The sequence below is a fragment of the Sminthopsis crassicaudata genome, chromosome 3 (genome assembly GCF_048593235.1).
Source record: "Sminthopsis crassicaudata isolate SCR6 chromosome 3, ASM4859323v1, whole genome shotgun sequence".
NCBI lineage: Eukaryota > Metazoa > Chordata > Mammalia > Dasyuromorphia > Dasyuridae > Sminthopsis > Sminthopsis crassicaudata.
In genome coordinates, this window is record NC_133619.1 from 26,635,869 (window position 1) to 26,661,238 (window position 25,370).

General features: G+C 38.2%; 1 protein-coding gene across 12 annotated transcripts in view; it reads right to left on the reverse strand.

Moving 5' to 3' along the window:
• Positions 1-25,370, reverse strand: part of MECOM (MDS1 and EVI1 complex locus) — a 678,098-nt gene that overhangs the window by 63,218 nt on the left and 589,510 nt on the right. For 6 of the 12 annotated variants that reach the window (XM_074298148.1, XM_074298147.1, XM_074298145.1 and 3 more), the window contains one exon: positions 9,914-10,048. In XM_074298148.1, coding sequence (XP_074154249.1) covers positions 9,914-10,048 — 135 coding nt within the window. Of the gene's footprint in view, positions 1-9,913; positions 10,049-11,575; positions 11,753-12,584; positions 12,820-13,199; positions 14,341-25,370 lie in introns of those variants that run through there. The other 6 variants (XM_074298155.1, XM_074298154.1, XM_074298152.1 and 3 more) reach the window with 5 other exon arrangements.

A 25,370-nucleotide genomic window follows, 5' to 3' on the forward strand; every position in this document is an offset into this window, starting at 1 on the left:
AGGTCTCCCCTCTCTGAACATCACTTTGCTCATCTATAAAATGGGGATGTTAAAACAAGGTTATTATTAAGATGAAATAATATAAGTCAAAATTTTGCAAATCTTAAAATGCTGTATTACAGTCACAGCATCTTTTACAACAATTTAGGATTCAGTAATCTTTACCCTAAAGACTCGGGAAGGGGGGAGGAATTCAAATCTTACCTCACTAGTTAATATATACCAAGCAAGTCTCCCTCTCTGAGCATCACTTTGCTCATCTATAAAATGGAGATGATGATATATTATTTCATTTTAACAATAACCTTGAATATGTCAAAATTTTGCAAATCTTAAAAGTCTATAGTACTGTCATAGCATCTTTTACAACAATTTAAGATTCACTAATTTTTATCCTAAAGAGTCGGGGGGGGGGGGGGGGAGAGGAATTCAAATGCTACCTTACTAGTTAATATAAACCAAGCAGGTCTCCCCTCTCTGAACATCACTTTGCTCATCTATAAAATGGGGAAGATGTTATCCAAGGTTATTATTCAGATGAAATAATATGTCAAAATTTTGTGAATCTTAAAATGGCATCTTTATAGCATCTTTTATAACAATTTAAGATTCACTAATCTTTATCCTAAAGACTCAGGGAGGGGAGAGGAATTCAAATCCTACCTCATTAGTTATATATACAAGCAAGTTTCCCTCTCTAAAAATCATTAGTTATATATACAAGGAATACATATATATATATATATATATATATATATATCCCTCTCTGAACATCAGTTTGCTCATCTATAAAATGGGGATGTTATCCAAGGTTATTAAGATGAATAGAAATCAAAATGTTGCAAATCTTAAAATGCTATATTAATGTCATAGGAGCTTTCATAACTATTTAAGATTCACTAATCTTTGTTAGTGGCTGGGAGGCATAAATTTTGTTATTTTTTTAAATAGATGAAGAAACTGTCAGAGATTTTACCAGAGTTTCATAGCAGGTAAGTATCACCATCTAGGTTTCCCCACTAAAAGACAAGTGTTAATTCCACATCAACAGGCTAAATGTGGGGAAATAATCTAATGCCAGCAAACACTGACAAACTGCATTAATCATGTCTCAAAATATAATGTAGAACCACAGATACTCTCAAATCCTGTTAATATTCACTTGGGCCTTACACACACAAGGACACACACAAATGTGCCCATCCTGGGGCCCTGAACACATTCCAATTGCCTCTTACTCCCTAAGCCTTTTATTTCTGCACCAAGAATCCAAAAGCACTTTCCAGATTATTCTTTTTTTCTAGTTGGAGTGGTTGGCCATCTCCATTCTTTGATGCCATCCCTGCTGACTCAACTGAGGAGGCAGAAATATATATATATATATATATATATATATATATATATATATATGTGTATATATATATATATATATATATATATATATGTATATATATATATATATATGTATATATATATATATATATATATATATATATATATATATATATATGTCATCATGAAGTGGTTTGAAAAAGACCCTGACTTAAAATGTAGCCTGTGTCATTTGGACTTTCAAGCTTGGAATTTTCTGGGACAAGTAAGTAGCACAGTGAAGAGGGCGAAGGACTCAGTCAGGAACCTGAGTTCAAATCCTGCCTCAGATACTTCTTAGCTCTGTGATCCTGGATATGTCACAATCTTTGCCAGACTCAGTTCCTAAATTGTAAATTCCTATAATTCTTCAATTATAAAGTGGGATAATAACAGGATTGTTGAAAGTATTGAATGAGATTTTATACACACACACACACACACACACACACACACACACACACACAATTTATCGATTTATATATACAATGCTTGAAGCTAGCCATTAGTACTATAATTATTGCAAACCTTAATGTATCATGTAAATACTAGCTACAATTATTAAATATTTTGGAAGCATATTTATATCCCCTATGTCAGAAATGAATGAAAATTGGTCAAGATGAGGGGCTCTTTCTTACTCGGAGACCCATAGATGGATTTCAGGGGTTCTAAGAATGTGAATGGGAAAATAAATTATATCTTGATTTCTACCTGAAATGTGGTATTTCCTTCAATTATTTGAAAACTTTTTTTCTGAAAAAAAGGTTTATAGGCTTTAGTTGACTGCTAAGGGGGAAGGTGGGAGTGGATATCAGGACATACAAAAACTTAAGAATCTTTGCCTTAGACTTTCCTGACATGGGTGATGAGCAGAATATTCTTGTGTAGAAAATGTCTAGAATATAAGCTTCTGGAGGGCAGGAGCTGGTTAGTTTTTATCTCTGTATCCCAACCTCTCTCCAAGCTTTTCACAGAGAGAGTGCTTTAGGATTGATTGCTGAATGTTATCTAGCCCAAATGTTCTCATTTTAGAAATCAGGAAACTAAAATGATTTGCCCTGTGCTGCACAGATAATGAATCTCAGAGCCAGGATTTCTAACTCCAGTTCCACACTCTTCTCATTATACCCGGCCAAAGTTGTCACTTCCTTAAAATATATCCTGATAACTCCTCACTGGCCTCCATGGGACAAGCCGTATCAGCTAACAATGGAAGGACTGGATCCTGCTGGCTTTTGCAGCAGGGGGAACACAGCTCAAATCTCACCCTAGCATGTGCAATCTTGGGCAAATACAAATGTCTCTTCATCTGTAAAATGGGGATAATCATAGCTATGGAACTTCCCTAATCAGCTGTTGTACTTCCTTTAAGACACTATAATTAGTCTGCTTTACTGTGAAAGGCAAGACAGTACAGTGGACAGAGGGACAACCCAGAGTCACAATCACTTAATTCCTCAGAGTCTTGGGCATCTCTGAGTGACTGAGAAAAAGCTCATCTGCATGAGTAGGAGTTTTCCCACTGGGAAATCACAGGTCTGATTTTTAAAAAGAAAGACTATACAATCTGGCTGGATTGGAAACTGGACAATGGAGACTAGGGTGCTACCTCGAACACATTCTTGCCTGTATATTCCTGAGAAAATCACCAAACTCAGGCCCTCGAGTCAATGAATAAATGCTGTTCATCTATCATAGAAGGAGCTTTCTCACCTGGAACTCTCATCCTGAAGGACCCAAAGACCCAAAATTATGACAACAATAACCATTAGGTTATTTGAAATCAAACAAGGTAAAAGCTGTTCTCTATAATATGTTATTTCAGCAATAAAGAGCAGGACTTTCACCTCTTTTACAAAAGAGGAGCCCTTCCCTTCAAACATTCTGGGCTGGGTCCCTATGGGAAGATGGCAACCTCATACTGTGTGGGACCTGCCCCTCCTAGACATCCGGTATTCCTGAGGAGGCACCTCCTTTTGGCCAATGGTTTGTGGCCATTGTTTCTATATCAAGAACAGGCCACTTCTTCAGAGAAAGACATCTTCAAGTGAGGATGGGTAGAAGACCCCAGAATGAGACCAGGTGGCCAACATGAAGCTCGGGCCTCCAGCCCTGCCAACTGGCATGATGATTAGCAAAGTGGAACTGATATCAAAGTAGAACTTGCCCTAAAAGCCAAGAAAATCCAAAATCCAAAACTATGAATAATTTTGACATCAAACAAACTTGTGCAAAACAAGCAGAGAAGAAAGACGTTGAGAAAGAATAACTTCGTAAATAGCCCAAGAGGCCTCTGGAAGCAAATACTTATAAAAAGCATTCAGAAAAAGGAAAGAAAAAAGGGGACATGGGAAGGGGGGCTGCTGCCTACAAACTTACATCTCCCATTAGCAGATGACTAAACCGGCACAGCTTGCTTGACCAAATTGCATTTATTAAAATATGTAGAAAAGCAGAATATTTCACTAAAAAGCCAAAGAAAATAACCTGATAATTGAGCCCGTAATCAGCTTACAGTAATAATACAGCTCTAGGGTTACAGCAATCCAATAGAACCCAGCTAATTGACATGGACTTAGGAGGCCAGGGAAAGTGAGGCTGCCAATCTAAGCCAAGACAGTCCCGGAAGCAGTTAAAAGTTTATAAGGTAAATCACCCACTAGAAAAATGCCTGTTCCAAACTGAATCCCCGACAGAATCTTGCTGCCATTCATAAACCACAAGGGAGCTGGCAGAATCCACTGAGTGAATTACAACCTTGCTTTCTCTCTGGGGGCATCCATTATGCTATATATTACTGCCCCAAAATATACATCTAGTATTAGATAATCTCTCATCAACAAATTTCTTTTTATGCAGAATGAGCAGCCTACTTTGTCTCATTGTGCTGACTGAATACCAGCTGTCAAGACTCTGCTTAAAAATAAAAAAGAGAGAGAGAAAGACTTATCACCTCTCTAAATGGCAAGATTTGCAAAGGGCTTGGGTTTTTGAAAAGGATCTTCTAGGCATAGGCCATGTCAGGACAAGCTTGGGGTGTTGAATTCAAGTGTCGTTCATTTTTAATGTAGAGGATACAGATGTGGGTCCAATGAAATTACAGAAAACAAAACCCCAAAATAATACTAATTACTGCTAGTGGTAAATCAAAACTGGGTCGAATCTAGAGATTTGAAATCAATTAAGACCAAATACCCTTCCAATGACACAAGATCACATTTTCCATGAATGTTATAGGCAAAATAAAAATTCAAATAAATTATTCATACATCTTTCCATGTTTAGTTATTTCCAGTTTATCTCATATATATCTAACATAAGTTATTTGCATATTCTCTTTCCCTTTAGACTGTGGGCTCCTTGAAAAAAAAAAAAAAAAAAAAAGACTGTCTTTTGCCTTTCTTTGTATCCCCACTGCCTGGCACTTGATGCTTAATAAATGTTCCTTGACTTTATTTGACTTAACATGAAAGACAAATATCGTCTTCTGGTGGAATGGAACTAGAGACATTCTTGGCCTGAACTCTTACTTGCTAAGTCCACAGGGCATTGCTCATGGATCGATAATATTATATGAAAATTCTAAGAAGGGGAAAGAGAAATAAGTATATCTAAAGCACCATACCCTATGCCCATGAGTACCAGGGATAGGTAGGCTTATAGGATCTTGGATCAAGAATTATAAAGAACTTCAGAGGCCATTTGACTCCCCTAATTTTATAGATCAGGAAACTGAGGCCCATAATAGTTAACCAACTGCTAGTACCTTCCCCCCTGAGATGGCCTTCTGTCCACTCTGTATAATTTGTACTTACTTACTATCATATTCCTTAATAAAAATATAAGTACCCTGAGGACAGGAGCCATTTTTTTATTTGCTTTTGATTGTAAATGTCAAACAGCACAATGACTGGTTTAACAAATGCATGGTTGGGTACTTTGGTTGGTAAGTGAGCAGCCCAAATTCATGCCAACAGAAAGTGGCAGGACCAAGGCTCCAAAGTCAGTATCATAAATCTTTAAGACAAGGTGATATTTAGCAGGATTTAAAGCATCAATCTACAAATGACCACATGCACCAAGTCTAAATCATGTAAAAATATCCAGATGAAAAGTGGAAAAAATTCAATCCAACAAATGCCAATTGATTTCCTAATTATGAACAAAGTCCTGAGGATTCAAGAGAGGAAAAAGAACAATTCCTCACCACTACCATGAAGCTTCCATTGTACTTAAGAGGGAAATAATAAGTACACTGATAAGTTTTTTTTTTATTTTAATCTATGTAAATCATCTTGATGTTTGGTATATATGATCCCAAACAAGTAGATTTTCTAAGCATTATAGAGATAATGATAAACTAATCACTTTTCTCCTTTTCATTTGAATTATTAATGTCATATAGTTGGAGGTTAAAAGGAGTTTTCACAGGAAATCAAGAAATCCTGAGTTTAAATCCAACCTCAGATACTTAATAGCCATGTAACTTAGCAAAAAGCTTAACTCTATCTACCTCAGTTGTCTCCCCTGTAAAATGGGCACAATAATAGTACCTACTTCTCAGGATTGTTGAGAAGATAAATAAAATGGGAGGATATATGTAAAGCAATTTGTAAAGCTTCACAGGCTAGATGAAAGTTAACTATTATTATTAATAATTATCAGAGTAATTATTATTAAACTGCCTTCTTGACCTAATCCACATTTTACATTTTTTCATGACATCTGGGAGTACTAAAAGTTGTCTGGTAATTAATAACCAAAACAATATGAATCTTGGGGAAAAAAAATCAATCCTTTGGGGATGAGGGAATTCAGAGAATTAAAAACCATAACATAGTTACTCTACAGAGTTATTCATAAACTATAGAGAGAATTTTAAACTAAAATGAATACTTTGAGTATAAACAATACTGATTACTAAAAAAAAAAAATCTGGTATTTTATAGCATGAGTACGATTGTGGTCTCAATTTACTCATGTATATGACGTGGCCTTCTTTTTAAAAGATGAATTACTGCCGTTATTATTATATTTTCAGTAGAGAATAAGGCTATCAGTCAAAATCTGTTCTTTCCTAGAAATTATAGCTTACTTGGGTGATACCAATACTTTCATCATTTCTAACTCTAAAAACACTACTCCAATAATTTTCAAAAATCAAATGAAATAGAGTTCTAAAAAATAATAAAGTAGAGCTTTTCATGTAAGCAGAGTTAAAAAACAAAGCTGCCAGAAATTTCGCACTTGCCAGTCTAAAAATAAAAAAAAAATCAAATAATGGTGACAGGACTCTTAGCAGTCCAGTGGAAACTGTCCATTGAGAAAATAAAACCCTTCTGAAATTAACTACTCATGGAATGCTATTCTCAAGTTAAATATATGTGTTTTGTACTTATGAGAGACCCAGAAAGATAATGGAAGGAGAAGAATTGAGAAGTCTTATATTAACTCTTTTTTGAAAATAACAACCCAAAAAAAAGACCCTACCTTTAAAAACCACTCCACCCCCAATCAAATGAAACTGGAGTTATAGCCAACATACATGTTTTGACTTTATTCTGTTCTTATCAAATTGTTCATCTCAGCAAGCTCATTTATACAATTTTAAAGAACTTGCCTTTACAGAAATGATTTTAAATCATCGAAATGTGATATCAAATATAAGAATGAAAGGCTGTGAGGAAAAAGGGTGGGGATGAAAGGGGAAGTCTCTATTCCCCCCACCCAAAAAAAAAAAAAAAAAAAAGATTTGAGATACTTTGGTTTTTAAGTGTTTTTTTTTCTTTCTTCTTTGTTAAATGTCTCACTTAACACACTGACTAAATTATAGTTGAGAGACGAAGACTTATCTGGAAATCCTGCCTTTAGAAGTCTAGGGTTCATACCTGTCTTTCAAGCTCACATGTTCTGTCTAAGGATCGGAGTACAGACAAATGATCTTTCCTATTTCAGGGAAAGAGCTATGTTTGCTTGTGAGTTTTACAGGTGAGTTAAAGTAATTAGTGGTTAACAACCTCTCCCGATCAAGTGTCTCTGTCCATGTCTCAGTGGTAAATAATATCGCACACAATGGGGGTGTACATCAGGTAATGAGTTATGTCTATTCACCATTTGGCAGGTCCTATTCCTTGTTGAGAACAGAGTGAAACAACGGCCATGGGGAGCCCAGAGAACGCGCGTCCTGTTAGTTTCCCACCTAGGCCAACATTTACAATATCAAAGCTGGAAGGGACCTTCTGGTCTTAACCGGCTTTCAGAGAGAGATATACACACATGCATGCACACTCACCATGCTGTAGAGCTAACCAGATGTGACTGCCTGTACATATGTGCATGGGGGGTGGGGGGCGATCCGCACATCTGCTTTTGTTGTTTATGGATACACTTACTGGACCATGTAATGTCAACTTTACAATTAGGTCACTTGATATACATTCTGTTGCCCTGCATAGCTCTGGCCCCCACTAAAGGCAGAAGTTAAAAAGAAGTACTTTCAGAAATATTCGCTATAGGATCTGATGGAGTCCATCTAAAAGGGTGTTTTATCTTTTCCTGATGAAGCATTTCACCCTGCACACCATTTCAGAAAGGAGGCAGAAAATATTTATTGTTATCAGAACAACGGGGTGTTTTCTGCTGACGATAAAAGACTTTAAAAGATGCCCTTCAAAGGGTACCAATAAGCAAATTGGGAGATTATCAAAACCATAACAATATGGCTCATAATTAGGGATCAAGAGATACTGCTCTCCACCTCCTCCTTCCAAATCCCAAATGAATTAAATAAACCAAAATAACAGCACAGATTTCAAGACTTGAAATCTGAGCTTACAGAAATATTAAATAAAAACAAAAATAATATGTATCAAGACATTCACTCTCAGAGCTAGATGATACTGATAATGAGGATATAGTTGTGTTTTCAGACAGTTTTCAATTATCAGTAAATATACTGTCATAGATTTTATTATTTCATTGTTCAAATGCCTTTTGAATTTCTTAATTTAAGGAAGGATACCATGATTCTTGAATTTTTTAAAAAGAAACACAAAATATGTCATTTTCCAGTGTCAAACCCATTACCTTTACTCTTAGAGTAAGTATTCAATAATTTTATCTGTGGATAATGACATTAATTTATAATACTGATCCAATGAGATTTCTATTCACACACAAACTAGGATGACATTGTAAAGGTTTTAATTTCCTAATGGTAACTTCCAATTTGTTTTCTAATATCAGAATGACTTATCTAACTAAACATGGTGCTTCAAATATATATATATATATATATATATATATATATATATATATATATATATATATATATATATATATATATATATATATATATATATATATATTCAATTGGGTAAAATATAATTTTATTTAATTTTACATCTTAGTGCCCACCCCATAAAGTTAAGACCAGAAAAACATCTAGGAGCTGATGAAATGAAACCCCATTGCATGAGATCTTCAATGATATTTCAAATCTAGGTTTGCAAATGTATCGTGTCATTGCTACTTAAAGGCTTTCTGTGGGGAACACCACCTAAGATATTTCCCTCTCACCAGGTTGGTTGATTTGCTTAAACCAAATTTGACTGGATAACCATTTCAAGATAATCTTCTGAAGCTCACTCTATTTAAGTAACCATTGGGTTAAAACCAATAAATGATCCTTCATTGGGCTCAAGCTAACCTACCAATGTGCCTAAATAAAGCACAAATGCACAGGAAGACCACCTGGTCCTGGGGAGATGGGGGGGGTGGGGGTGGGGGAGAGTGTTGGCTGTACTAAGCAGCAACCTTCATAACAACTTAACTAAGTGAGGATCGCCTTTCAGGCTCCCTACTTCAGTCATAGCTATTGAAGTAAGCCTGCCTATACAATCCTTCAAAGCTTTTGAAAGCACAAGAAAAACCAAGCATTCCAATTCAAGGAGGGAAGACGAATTTTTGTCCTCTCCCTCCAACACACACACACACACACACACACACACACACACTTAACTAACTCCGAGAAAAAGCAAAATATGTCAACTACCACTCTAGTTTTTTTTAGCAAAAGTATATAAAAAGGTAAAATGACATTCTGCACACAACTCATGCTTCTCTTCGTCATTCAGACTCTTGCATAGAACAAATATTAAGTTTCTTTGTTAGCAACTCTAATTTTCTCATCAATCCATCCCTGATTAGCTAAATACATTGGTTCCTCTGTGGGATGATGGGGGAAAGGGAAAAATGAACACCAACAAATCACACATTATTAAATGCTCCTTTCCAACCCCACTGGAATATAATAGGAGAAATAAAGTGACATCCTCCTGACAATCGCCATAAACAATATCCCAAGCAGCTCCCCAAACTGGCTTGATTCTGTCTTATGCCGACTCTACCTCTTCCTCCTTCAGTAGAACAGGCAACAGGCCACAAGAGTCTACTGGGGCTCACTGTTATTTTTATTCTTCAGGCTTCGCTGGTACCTTAAAGCTCACAGACAAAGTCCAGAAAAGTATTTACAACATACCTGATCATTTATCTGGCATGCAACGAGGTTGTGCTGTTCATAGCATCCAGCAAACTTGACGTACTTGAGCCAGCTCCCGACATCTGGCTGACTGGCATCTATGTAGTATTTCACATTGCAAAACTCATCTAATATCTGGGAAGAAGAGGAAGACAATCAATCTTTCCATACCCATCCTAGCACATTGCTGAAAATATAAATCATGTATCTCTAAATGAGGAAATGGTTAATTACTTAAAGACATTTCACTGAAATGTATGTTTCTCCAGTGAATCTTTTATGGGGGGAGAGGGGGAAGAAGGGAGAAGAGAGGAGAAGAAGGGAAGAGGAGTATTACAATAAATTCGAATGAATATAGAAGGAACAAATCTTTAATAATAAATAATATGTTGATTTCTGTTTTTTAAAAAAATAACTATTGCTAAAATTGTGTCCATTTTTTTCAAGCTTTGATCCCCTTGCTCTGCATGAATAAGTGACACTGACTTTAAAACAATTAATTCTATCAAATTTGGTTTTATCACAAATAATACTGACCACTACTCATTAACATAATGCATCTTAAATAAACCATCACTTTTCCAGGTTTCTGTATTCTTATCATGGAAATATGGATTTTCAAATTGGTTTTAATTTGAATTGATTCAATTAAATAAAGTTTAGAGTAAAAGTTATTAATCTCCTTTGAATAATCTGTTCTTCCCATCATACAACAGTTAGATCATACTCTTAATTGAAGCAAATTATAGGATTTGACTAATAATAGAAGCTTTTATACCAAACCAAAAAAAAAAAAAAAAAAAAAAAAAAAAAGAAAAGGAAAAATCATGTAAATACTCATGCAAAACATGGCAACTTAGTATTTTAACACAAACTAAGAAATGGTTCCAATTATGCAGATAATAAACAAATACAAATTATAAGCAAATGCAAACAGGTTATATGAAAATATCACCATACATTATTAATACTATATGACTGGATACAACTATTTAATCCTCAGACTTTTTTGTCTGGCCTTAGTAGACAATATCGATTGTACTAAGAAAAATAAAATCAACAAAAGTCAAATTTCTGTCTATTTTAAAGTCTTTAATAAGCATTTTATTTTGCTTTCAGCTACTAAGTACATTATTTTTGAATTTTATAAAAGTAAATGTTTCAGTATTCCTGGTCTTTTGAGTGAATCGGTAGGAATCCTGTCATTGTATATCAGAGAGTTAATACAAACTTAAGGAAGTTTTTTATCAAATACTAAACAATATAGTTGAGATCTCAAATTAACTAATTAAAAGAACAGGGTGAGGGGGGAGAGAAATTTGCTTTATCTGGGTCCCTATAAAGGTTAAAATAATCTAAAGTATATTTATCCAGCCCCAAAGCTGTTCTGCATAGAATTCAGGTAATCACCCAAAAGCAGCTCCAGGTCATTAACTCACCACAGACTTCAAGGGGACAAACCCCTAAGGCTTAGAAGGGAACAGATAGTAGGAATGAGGCTTTGACCATAAGGCAATTAAAGAGCAATGAATGAGTAGTCCAAAAAAAAAAAAAAAAAAAAAATTATCAAACACAAGACTTTGTTAGTTTCTGCCTCTTTAAAAAAAAAATAGAAAGGAAAAGAAAAAAGAAAAGAAAAGAATAAGAAAAAAAGTGACTTACAGTTTCTTCTGTGTACTCCTAACTATCTATCCATCTACATAAAATTATATTTTAAAAAAATATATAAACTTTAGGGCTATTTTCTTAAGCCCAAGTGAATGAATCTCCAGGGTAAAGGGTGCTTCTAGTTAGCTTTCAAGTGTCACGTAAATATCAGCCTCACTGCATATTCTGAAATAGTCACCGAAATTGTGTTAGGGATAGGTTTTTGTTTGGGGGAGGAGGGGCTAGCTCACCCTTGATATACATTTTTCCCAGAAATCATGGATTAGTGTCTCACGAAGGAAATGGACCCAGTCAATGAAATGCAGCAGGAGTTACATTTTATATTTTCCGGGAGAGATGGAAAACTGTTGTTAATTTCAGTCAGAAAGACTCAGGCCACTTCAATTTCAAGCCATTCCCATACCCCCTTCCTTTTTTTTATTTTTTTAATTTATTTTTTTTTTTGCTGGGGGGAGAGAAGTATTACATACACTTCACATAAAAATCCTACGTGTAATTTTATTCCGTGTTAACATTATGGCAATTACCAGTCAACAGCAAATTAAGAAACTGAGCTCATTTCCAAGGGACGTCTTTCTAAACATCTCAGTCCAAGGATTATTATTTTTTTTTTCTGAGCATTTTCCCCCACAAATGACTTTCTGAATCTCACTCTCTTCCCTCCAAAGCTTAAGACTTAACTTTTGCAGAAACTTTTTCCCCCTCTCCTGTGAATGATTAACTTTGGACTCGTTCGCTCTGCAGCGATCTCCCCAACGCTTTAAGAGTCTAGCAAATCTTGACTTAAAAATGAAATGAAATTAAAATGAAAATGCAGCGGCGACTAATGCTCTGCGATTTCCTCCACCACACTCAAGGTTTAGAAAAGCTGTCATGCTCCAAGAAGAGGATGCTTTTTAAAATTCCTTTAGAAAGGTTGGAGAGAAAGGCCCTTTTGCAAACAAGAAAGGGAAAGGGGGGTTAGAGAAGACAGAAGGGGATTAAGGGGGGGGGGGATCCCTACGATGTCGCCCGCGGGTCCGAGAGTAACTTTTTTCGCGAAGCATTCGGTCTTGGAAATGCAAGGCTGCAACTTGGGAAGGTGGAACTTGGCCGAAGAGAGCTCTCAAGAAGCAAAGTCGGTGCCAGGAATTCAGAGTGTTGGCAGCCACACCTTGTAGGACTCTCAGATGCAGGCACACCAGCGCGCGCACACATACACACACACACTTACACACACACACACACACACACACACACACACACACACACAACTAGTGATCTGGGGAGGAGGAGAGAGGAGGGAGGGAAAAAAAGAAGGAGAGAGGGAGGGAGGGAGAGGGAGAGAAGCAACAGGGAGACAGGGAACCCACCCTGCCCCAGAGACCAGCCGGGCTGCCCGAGACTAGTAGACCGCTGCGTTCCGAAGGAGGAACAAGGAAATCGGCAGCCTTAGCAACGTAGATAAGCGCAGGGGCTGCCGCTGCACTAGGAAGAGTTGGGGAAAAAAAAAAAAAAGACAGAAAAGAGGGGAGGAGGGAGAGAGAGAGAAAAGGGGGGGGGGGGAAGAATGTCAGAAGTTACCAAACTATGCACTCCGGGAAGATTTTTTTTTAAATTTGAAAGAAAGGTCTCTTACCTTAACATGTCTAAGGACTTAACTCCCAGCAATTTAAAAAAAAAAAAAAAAAAGGCAATCACAGAAGAGTAAAATAATAACAATAATGAGCCCTGAAGTTCTGGGCCAGCCGATCTTTCAGCCGATGACGAGCAGCGTTTCGCGATTAAAATAATCACTCCCCGGCTTCCACATGGGTCTCTCGGCTAACTTTAGTCCGTCTCTAGGAGCTGCCGTTCGCTCGGACCACGCGATCTCGTAGCTTAATCATCAGGCAACAATGTATCTTTTTTTTGTAACCACCCGAAGTGAAGACTCGGCACTCGTCTCTTCTGGGGAGGGGGGAGGGGTGTTTGGGTTAGGGGGTAAGGGGGTTAGGAATATATATTTTTTTTGCTCCTTGCTTCCCCCTCCCCTCCTAAGCGTAGCTCCTACTGGTTCACATCACCTTCTTTTCTCACTTTCTCTCGCGCTTATCAGCCCGATGTGTAATGAAAGTTATCTGAGAACCACTAAAACTTCCACCTCTCTCTCCCAGTTTAAAAAAAAAAAAAAAGAAAAAAGAAACAGAAGAAGGGGGGATAAAAGCAGGAAGGAGGTGGAGGGGGTGCTAGAGCCTTTGAAAAGATGGGGTGGGGGTCGGGCTAGGGGAGACGGAAGTTAGTCACCCCTGCTTTTTTTTTTTCTCTCCCCCAATCCGAGACCCTCACGGGATCGCCTCCCTATTTGCAACTCCGCTCTCAGCTGTCCGGGATTCTATTTCATGAACTGTCCCTTTAAAGAGGATCTGCTCGGCCATCCAGAAAGAGACGAGGGAGAGGGAGCCAGGGAGCTATCTCCCCCAGCTCCAAGTGATCGGAAGCCAGACAGAGGCTCCTCTTTCAGTAAATTTTTAAAGTGACAGCAGCCTACTCTGGCGGGAGAGGTCACAAAAAGGTCGCCAAGACAGAAGTCCTATAGGGGTAGGCTGATTATGGATGCACCCTGCCCCTTAAAAAAAAAAAGAAAGAAAGAAAGAAAGGAAAAAAAAAAAAAAGCATGTCGTTTTCGTCCGGGTAAACAACCAATAGGGAGATCTTGGAAGGCAGGATTTCTTTCCGCAGGGAAATCTCGTCTGTTTCAATGTTCTGAAAAGTACAAGTGTGAGTGCTTGTGTGTGTGTGTGTGTGTGTGTGTGTGTGTGTGTGTGTGTGTATGTGTGTGTGTGTGTTTAGGATAGGGATGGGCTGGGGGCGGTGGTAAGAGAAGGGTGGGGGAAAGGAAAGACTATACCTTGGGGGGGGGTATTTGAAGAAGGGGGGGTGAGGGTGTCTGAGTAGGGAGGGTGAGTGTAGATTGAAGATGGGTGTGTACAGAAAGGGGGAGGGGAGGGGAGGATGAGTCTGTGGGCGGCAGAGCTTCCTCTCACACTAAACACTCCAGAAAATCCTCACTTAGGGAAAATGAGGATTTCTGAGACGAGGAGCAAACAATGTTGGCTAAATTGTAGTAGAGAAGCAAGTTGGCGTAGTCGGGGCTAGTTTGACTGAGTACGCGTCAGAAGCACTTACTCAGATCTTTTCCCTCTCTTGGTTTTAAGAACTAAAAGAAACGCTCGATTTATTTATTTGTTGTTGTTGAACTATATTCTAAAAAGAAAAAAAAAAGCGTAAACTAATGTGCAATTTTCGTAAAAATAAACAAAAAATCTTTAAAAAAAAAAACATTTGGGGAAGATGACAAGACCATCTGGTGAATTTTGCAAATTCTCTTTGATACTGTAAAAATAGCTGGAGCTTCCTAAATAGAATTATGCCATATAATATCATCCTCTTGTGTTTTATGCAATAAACGTGCTGCCTTGGGGGAATGCCCCTATCTTCTATCTAATTATTTACTCAGATGAATGTCCACATTTCATTTAAACAAATCTCACGGAAAGAGTTCTTTGGAAGGAGTAGCTTTGACAAGGTCTCTGAGTTTACTTCCACTAGGAGAATGAAGCAAAAATCCACGGGTCAGAGCTAAATCATTTTAAATTCCCAATTTCATTTTTAAGATTCCGTAAATGAGCAAATCCCATCTCTTTTCTTGACTTAATAGCAAAAAAGCTGGAGAAAAAAAATATATTAAGTGGCTCAATAAATGTCTTTTTTTTTTTTTTTTTTGTCTAGTGGGGGGGGGTGAAGCACGTTCAACTTTATCTTTTCTTGCAAGGGCCACCCACTTCTATTTTCGCGTGTGTGTATTGTGTGTGTAATATCTCCAAAGCGAAATGTCGATTTAAAAAATATTAATAATAAAAAGGAGGCGGAGGGGAAAGGCAGTGACAAGAGATGGAGATTAATTCGTTTCAGTGGCCAGTTATCTGTGACATTGAACTGTTATTTCAGATAATGGCTATTGTTCAAGGGAAAATCGCACAGCAGTGGTAGGTAGGACAGGAAAAATCCTTTGTAAATAACCTACAACCTGGTCCGAGATTCCCAGAGAGTCTGGTGCTTGGGAACCTCTAAGAGCCCCCGGTTTGCTGGCCATTGATTTCCTGCCCTTCCTCAACTTGTCCATTGTTGGAGCCTTTTTTTTAATTTAGCCATAAATTGGACCAGCTCGAGCTATGAGCTGTTCTATTTTCTTCCTGTCAGGATGAGGGATTTGTTTTATGATGCATTGTGTATTAAATACAAGTAATCTGGGGAACCGATTGCTTTCGACGGTACGGCCTGATCAGGGGTCCTGATAACCGTTCCCCGCCCCGCTCCCCCTTCTCCCCCCCTTGACAAAGCTGACCTGAAAGAGAGGAAATGTGGGTGGGTAAACAAAAGGGTTTGGGGGTATCAATAGCAGAGGCTGCCTAAATCAAAATTTCATGGAAAGGACTCTAAAGAGGCCTCCCCCACCGCCATCCTCTTCTCCCACCCGCTTTCATTTATTACTATTAGTATTATTATTTGCTTTAACAGGAGGATGGAGGGGGAAGGCTGAGATGACATACAAGGAGGCTGAGATGGGTGACGTTTCCAGCGCGAGCCGGTAGATGGCGATGTGACCCGAATTAATGGGGAGCCCGAGCAGGACCTTGCAGTAGCCTGGATTGCAAAGGGAGAGAGCCTCGGCCCTCGCTGCCTTGCAGGTACTGGCCCTTGCAGGGAGGGAGCCAGATCCTGGGGCCATAGTAGGGACTCAACATCTCACAGCCCAGTTCTGCAAAGATTAAAGGAAAATGCAGCAGGGGAGGGCTTGCACCTCTCCCCCACCCCCTCCCCGCCCTACTTTTGGCTAATTTGACTGTTTCTAGACAGCCTCTAAATCCTGCAGCCGGCCCTACGGGGACTATTTCTAGACACCCTTCTCTCCCAACATAACCCAAAGAGACAACAGTCCAAAGCCGACTCTCCTATACCTGGGCCAAGAGCACAAGTAATTTATCTGGAGCTAGAAGGCTTTGGGATTGCTTTGGTGCCCGTTGCATTTTCCAGCTGCAAAGAATGAAAGAAGAGGCTTTAGAATTTGGGAGGTCTCCAGCAGAGCAGAGAAAACCTGGCACTTGTCTCTCCCTTCCCATCTATTAATTGATTGCCTCTAATAATCCGAATTATTAGATTTTTTTAAGGGCATTCATTAACACCCACCCTCGGTCTTATTTCAAAGAATCTTAATTTCGAAGTTGCAAAGCACTTCTGAGATAATGCAAAGAATCAAAATTTTGAAGTTGCAAAAGCATCTTTGAGATAATTCAAAAAGTCAACATTTTGAAGTTGCAAAATCACCTTTGAGATAATGCAAAAAAAATCATAATTTTGAAGTTGCAAAATCACCTTTGAGATAATGCAAAAAAATCAAAATTTTGAAGTTGCAAAAGTCCCTTTGAGATAATCTAGTGAACAGGGATTCTTAACCTTTTTTAAACTAGGGATCTCTTTGGAAGCCTGCTGAAGCTATGGATCCTTTTCTCAGAATAATGTTTTTTAACTACATAATATTACAAAGAAAACCAGAGATTACTGAAAATAAAGATGTCATTTTTCCCCCATCCAAATTCACAAATCCTGATATCAGTGCATGAGAGTGGGGATCCCAGATTAAGAGCCCCCTGATCTAGCCAAATTTGAGGCAGAGAATTGATTTGCCCCAAGATGACATAAGAAGTAATAGGCAGAGCCCCAGAATTAAGCCTAGATAAATAAGTAAATTGGAAGCAAGGCCCTATTCTCCTGACTTGCTCTGGAACCCCTAGAGAAGCTGATGAAACCCCTTTACAAGAAGCTTCTGGTCATTTTAATGAGTATCCTTTCGGGAGAATATATGGAGCCATTGACCCATCTCAACTCATCAGAAGGGAAGGAAAATGTTTGGGAGGTTCCCCCCTTTTCTTTCTTCCCCCCTCCAGTTCCCCAAGAGGCCAACTTTCTTTTCCAGTTAGCTTGCTTTTCATTAGGAGGCTTCTAAAACAATAAATAAATACAAGGAGCCAAATACCACCACCAATTCCCTCTATTCCTTGGGATTTCTGGTGAAATCTGTTTACGGTAGTTCCCGGTTACAAATTAATCTAGAAAAGCTGCTGTCTAGCAGCGGCAATCAGTCACATGCATGCTCTGCGGTGTTTAGCCCTGCCCTTGAAATGGGCTATTAAAAATAATGGTTTTACTATAATCTCAAACCAGCTTTAATTCGCAAACAAGTATCAGGACAGATGATCTAAATATTAAGGGGATAGAACATGAGGACAAACTGTAACCAACGAATAGACCTTTGGAATGCACAAAGTGGGGAGGGAGCATCTCCTTTTAGTGTTTATTAGAAAGAATAAGTTTTTTTTCTTTAACTCTCCAAAAGATCCGATTGTTTCTATTAATTCTTATTTACAATGAATAGACATCCCAGAACTGAGAGGCCATGAGATCAGAGACTGCAGTTTGAGTGTGAGCTGATATATTCCCTGGGAGCTGTAAAGATCCCCTTTGGCTGATGGCAGGGGTGGGGTGGGAGAGGTTAATGTGTTTGCTTCCTGGTTTGAAAAGGGCATAAACCCTCCTCGGGCCCTTTCCTTCCTCCCCAACCTCCCCACCCCCAGCTGCCTGAACCGGGGGATCTTAAAGAGGCCCCAAGATTTCTAATAAGGCCACTTGGTCTGCCTTCATTTTTCCATTGTTTATTTAAAATAAGTCAATATATTAGTTAAAGGGGTAAGAAGTTAGTGCTCCAGTCTTCAAGTGATTCCCAAAAGGGTGTAAGCTGATGCCTCTTTTAAGCCTTTAACTTCATGGTCGTCCCAGAAGTAAAAGTTCTCCTAATGGAGACCCTGTGGGCATGGTGCATTCCAGGACATCATTAAAGCAAAGGAAAGCAGTCCAGCCAAAGCCAGATGAAATAACTGCACTGTCCACTTTTAATAGGCTTCCTGTGGACAAACAGCACTGGAACACTCTACAGAGGACAATATTTAAACCTAAGACAACTTGCTGGCAGTTTTCAGTACCATAAATGTAATAAAGTATGTTCCCATTCGCCCTGACATTATGTTTTTAGTTTATAGGGAAAGGCACTTCATAACCCCAGCCTAAAGGGGAGTTAGCTTAATTCTGCAGCATTAGGTTTCTAAAGGTGACTAAACACACACTGAGCTCCAGCTGACTTGCTTTAAACACTTTTTTCTTTTTTTTCTTTCTTTCCTTTTTTTTTTCTTTCTTTTTTCTTTTCTTTTCTTTTCTTGGTTTTTTTTTTTTTTTTTTTTTTTTTTGAGCTAGCAGAAGGGACATTTTACATTTCTCCAGCAAAGGCCCATGCATCCCAGATGCTGTTCAACCCCATCTCAAATAGACAAGTTGGAGGAGTAGGAGGAGGATGAAATAAATAGAGAAATTGACATTTTCTTGTGCAATAACTGCACGTTAATTAAATTAGTTTTGTGTAGGGATATTGACTCGTTATAAAAAGTCAATGCTGCTTTTTACTGTTCATCATGGAGTTTTGCCAAATCTCATCTAACCATAGTGGAGACGGGGAAAAGTAGAGAAATGCCTTTAGGATGGGGGAGATTTTCTTGAGAGTTCACCCAAGGAGTTGATTCTTTGGGGTTGTTTCTTCACTAAAATGCCTGTTCTTTTCACCTTTTCTCCCTTCCCTTCCTCTCCATATTACAATATATAGGACTACAAATTTATTTTCCTTATTCCTCTCCTTTTTTTTTTCCCTAGACAATCATAGTATAAAAGATAAAGTTAAAATCAGGGAGTTAAGAAAGCTCTATTGTAAGATTGAGGAGTTTTTTTTTTTTTTTTGTTTTTAATTAGGGGAACATTTCATTAGATGGTGGAGCATTTCACCTTGGTGAATTTTGTAAACCAGAGCTGGGGGGTGGAGGAGCAAAAAAAAAAAAAAAAAAAAGGAGAGAGACAAAGACAGAGAGAGATAGAATAGAGAGATAGGGAGAGAGACAGAGACAGAGAAATCCAGCAAAATAATTCTACATGATGTGAATTTACAAACAAAAATGAACTGAAAAGTCTCCTACATCAATACAAATCATCATGGCTGGGCAATTCTTCAATCCCCATCATATTTTGATGGACCCCAGTTTGGTTGGGTTTCTGTGTGTGTGTGTGTGTGTGTGTGTGTGTGTGTGTGTGTGTGTGTTTTCCCCATAGCCAAAAAGCTGTTAAAAAGGAGAAGAGGAAATTAAAGGTAAAAAAAAAAAAAAAAAATGTAAATAAAAAATTTCCCTTGGTCTGGAAATGGGCCCGACTGAAAGCATGTTAATCTCCACCTCGGTAATTTGGTTCTCCAGGAGAAGACAGAAGCCCTGCTGCTGGGCCCTACACTTCATAAATCACATCTTTATGTGGACAAGGTCACGGCACCTAACAGCTCAGACATGGGCCTTTTCAGAGGCTCGCAGGACTCAGGCATGTTTATTCTCCTGCACAGATCTCCGAGGAGTAGTCCAGCACGCTTCTAATTACTTTTGATTATTTTCATTTGCTGGGGTCAGTCTGGCTTGCCAGGACTGCTGGAGGGTTGATTTCCTACAAATCTTGATGTCTTTGTGGGACAGCACTGTGTGCTTTCAGAATTAGCACCCCATTATTGTACCCTACAGCTAGGAATCACTTTTAATAGACACTATGTTATAAAGGTTTCCCTAGCGATTCATTGATGATGTCCCTTCTTCTTAATTAACTATATCAGAGTAAGTGTCATTAATCAGGCTATTTAATTTTTTTTTTTTTTGATGCGTACAAATGTCTTAACAATTATGGATTCGGAGATCCAAAAATCACCATGATATAAAGACAAATGGCATCAATAAAACTTTTTTTTAAATGTGTATTTGGAAAGTAAATTGGGGCAAAAGGAAAGTGATTTCTTTTTTTCCCCCTTGACTATAAATGTACTTAATAATTGACTCACTGTTCTTTTTTGAAACTGAAATGAAATGCTTTGGTGAGACAATAGCTCTCCAGAATAAATTACAATTCTCAACTCAAAATAATCCAAATAAATTTGGATTTATTTTCCAAATTCCAATTAAGCTTGCTATGTACAAGTATTTTTCATTAGACTAAGCAGATGTAGTCCATGAATTAAATTAATAAGTTAAGTAGCACAAAGCATAAATGGAAAGTTTTGCAAAATCCTGAATATTCAATGAATGACATAAAATTAGATTTTGGGAAGAAATCAAAAGATCTCCCATAGTCCTGTTGGTGTTTATATGGGTGCACATGGAGTTCTTTATGTTAAAGAGAACACCTCGGAAATAAGGCAAGTAAATTTTAGACATTTCACCCAAAAAAGGCGACAATTTTGCAACACGTCATCAGCCTGATTACTGAGACAAAGAATATTTTGGACTACCAGCTACAACTTGGAATGTTGAGTTCATTTGAGTTTTTTTAAGACTCATGGCTCAGGTGGGATACCCGCCCTGTCTCCTCTATAAAGTGGCCAGTTGCTCCTTCTCCCTCACATCTGGACCTTGATATTAATGTAGGAAATTCCTTCTGGGATTAATCGTCCCTCAATGAGATTAATTAAGTCTTCTGGATGTCATTTAATATGTTACTCTTTGGAGCACTCTCAATGGTCCCTGGGTCAGCCAACCACACTATGTGACCCTGGAACATCATTTAATCAAGTGGCGGCTCCTCCATTCTTCTCACTGTCTGGAGGCAGGAGCACCAAATTCAGAGGACTCCTCATCCTGGCTCCACCACTGACTGTGAGCTTTGGGGACAAGCCATTTAACCTACAGCTCTGTTTTCATCTAAATTCCAAAATATAAACCTAATAGCATTGTTAGGAAAATAAACAATGTATTTATGGGTGGGAAAGTTCTTTGAGTTTGTGGCCACAAGCCAATATTTATTGTTTTCATGTCTATATGTATTCACAAAGGGGAAGAAAGGAATATGAAAAAGTTTTGGAAATACCAGAGTTAAAGGTACTTTTCGCTCCCTGTACCAATGCCTCTTGGCCTAATCCTCACCCTGACCTGGCGAAGAGAAGAATTTTAAGAAAAATGTTTTCATTTCTTCAAGCTGTGCTAGCCCCAAAGATGTCAGTCTGTGTCTGGCCTGCTGCTGGGCTTCCTCTGTCCCACCTACAGCATTCTCTGCCAATCAGTAAAAGGAAGTCTTGAAGAGATTCAATACTAGTGGGGGCAGGGAATTGGAGAGGACTTAAGAGTACCTTCTAATCAAGAGAGATGTCAGAGAATCCCAAAGGATCCTGGGAAGATCCCCAAAAAGGCACTTCTAAGATGTCTATAGGAATCTGGAGCATATAGAAGAACCACAAGGAATAACTGGACAGAAGAGTGGAGTTGAGACCAAGTCTTAAATCCTACCTCATACAATGATCACCTGTATTACTCTCAAAAAAGTCATCTCCTCATAACCTGAATTTCTCAATTGTGCAGGGAGGACTTCATGACCTAGTGATAATACTTCTAAGTTTATGACATTGTGACATCTATGAATCTCCTTGCCTTAGGTTTAAAAACTCTTAAGAGAGAGAAAAAAAAAAAAACAAAAACAGCCCTCCTAGGACATTTTACCAGCTACATTTGCATTCTGAGGATCAAGAAGTAATCCAGGGGCAGCTAAATGGCCAAATAGATAGAGCACCAGCCTTGAATTCAGGAGGACCCGAGTTCAAATTTGATCTCAGACACTTAACACTTCCTAGCTATGTGACCCTGGGCAAGTCATTTAACCCCAGCCTCAGAAAAAAAAAAAAAAAGTAATCCAGAGCTTTCTCTTTAATGCTATTTGGTAGATGGACTGATCCATTTGTGGATATTGCACTAAATTATCATGATTGCTAATTATTAATTATTATAACCATTTGGTTTCCCTCCAAAAAATTTCTACAGATGGTGACAGCATCCTCCCGCTAACCTAGACTTCATATTCCCATTATCTTTCTCCCTTATTCTTTAGTCCCAAATTATTAAAGAATCATCAAATTTTCCTTCTTTTCTCCTCCATTCAAAGCTCAGTTGTAAAGCCATTTCTTCTATGGTACAATGGTAGGAATACAGAGGAGCGCTGGTTCTGATGTCTAACGGAGAGGTCAAATCTTAATTCTGACTTTAAACAACACTTGTAAAAATGGAATCGATTCAGTCAGTCAGTCAACATACTATGCTCCAGATACTATGTTAAGCACTGGAAAAATGAAAAGAGGTAAAATGCTTCCTCCATTTGTCTTGAAATTAACTTCAAAGTTACCTTGTATTTCCTAGGACAGGGAAAGGGATTATAAAATGAAGGAGCCCCAGGAGAATGTAAACCTTCTGAGACCAGGGATTATTTTTAGTTTTTGTACTTCTATCCCCAACAGATCCCAGAATAGTATTTTGCTTAGTGGAATAAACCCATGGATCTGTGATTTCCTCAAAGATCATTCAAAGGAAATCCCTCTACCAATGGCCACCCCTTCATGATTACTTTGTAGCTAACTCTGAGATTACTTGGTTGCCTGAGGCAGAAAATAATTCAAATTAGATCACACTGAGATAGGATTCAAATCCAAAGCCCCCTAGTCCTAAATTATCCCCTACTCAATGCCCCTAAGCTTGGAATTTAAGAGATATAATAGATGAATGGGGAAGAGACTGAGAAAAAGATATTAGAGGAGGGTGGGAGATTAAAGGGAGCTTTGCTAGAGTTGAGAAGGCTGATGATTGTGTGGTCATAATGCTGGCAGTTAGGGATTAGTCCCTCTAGGATGATGGCAAGAGAGGAGGTAGAGAGGAAGATCACTGAGAAAGCAGGAAAAAATAGATAAAAGAAATATAGGTGGGGAAAAATAGCACATGAATAACTTTATGGGTTTCTAAATATGGTTTGGCAGAGCAGGGAGAAGGATTTGGAAGTTGGTAGTAAAACCCAACTGGTTTCCTAAAATCACAAGATGATGGATTTAGAATTGGAAAGCTAGGAGTCAAAATCCTTCATCTCCACAACCTCCCTAATCCTTATCTACCACCAAAGTGATTCTGGCTTGTTTTACTCCACCCCCTAATCCCACCTACAAATATCTGTATACACCAAAAGACAGAGCCAGCACAGAATAGTGAGTAGGGTCATTTTCCAAGCATAAGCTAATAGAATATTGTCCAATGGGTAATTAGCCTTATATTGTCTGAATCCAGTGTAATCTACTCAGAGTTTCAGCTCTTTACAGAGACTGGTATCAGAAAGTCCATTTAGGGAGCTTTAGAATCCTTAGATAGGTAATAAGTGGTAAAGTAGGGAACAGGTGGAAAAAATATATATTTTATAGGGACAACACTGATTGAACTTGACAACTGATTGGCTACTGGGGGTTTGAGTAAGGGGATGATCAACAATGGTAGCATTGTTCACAGTTGGATGCCCAGGGAATTACAGGGAAAAGAGGGATGTGTTAGTTTGGTGGAGAGTGCTGGGATCAATAGACAATAGTCAATGTTTGAAGACAAGACATGAATTTGGAGCAGATTTTAGAATCAATGGAGTCTCATCTCTAGTGCAAGATGACTCTGTGATCCTGGGCAAGGTATGTTCCACAGGCAACTCTATAAAAATAAAAAATGGATAACTGATTTTTCATGGAAAAAATTATAGGACCAGACAAAAACATCATGGAATGAAGAAAGGAAGAGATGTATTTAGAAATCCATCTATTCTGGTGTCATGACTGTGCAAATGAGAAGAATTAAAGTAAAAGCACTTATACAATATGCTAATGTTTGTGAAAAGCTTTACAAATATCTCATTTGATCTTTACAACAACTGTGGATCAGGGTTTCATATTTTGGGAAACTGAGGCTGACAGGCTAAGTGACTTGCTCAAGATCACATAACCAATAAGTATCTGAAACCAAATTTAAATCCAGGCCTTGTTGACTCCAGGCCTAGTCTTCTCTCCATAAATGCCTTGATAAATACTTTTTTAAACAAATGAACAATTTTAAAAATCAACATTTATCAAAGTTATTTGAAAAACTCTCCAATTTTAAAGGTTTCTAAATAGGATCTGGCATATTTTGTTACATTCATTTTACAGGAGAAAAAGCAAAAGAGCTCAACGATGACTGAGTTACTAATTTGTGTGTTCCCTGCTTTTCCAGTCCCCGGTATTAGATTCATGGGTGATAACGGAGCACGGCTGTCTAAACTCTAAACTAAGTGGACATAAAATCAGATGGCATATGATATAACAGGAATTCGATTTTCAGATAAACCACAAACCTTGATGAACTCCTCTTGTTCCAGCTGAATTAACTCATCATGTTGAGAAACAGAATATTTCACAAGAAGAGACTAGAAGGGATTGTAGAATCACAATCTTTTCCCCCCTCACCCTCAACCCTGCCCTAATGACTGATTTATACTTGTTCCACTATGAAAAAAGAAGGATTTCCCTGAGAAGCTTAGAACCAGCCAGAACTCCAGAATGGTTGTTCCAATATAAAGCTAGAACACCATGGTTTTGAAATACCACCAAGGTCTAGCGATGACCTCTCCTTTGAAGGATTATTAGGAGAAATTCAATAATGTTAACTTCTCATTGATGACTTTGTGATAGGGAGTGCTCCTTTTCTCTGTTGACAATCCTCGGAATCCTATTTTATTAGGTCAATGAGTGCATCTAGACATGTTAAACACACTCACAGACCACAGAGGAGGTTGATAATGTATTTAGTGTGAGTCATATCCT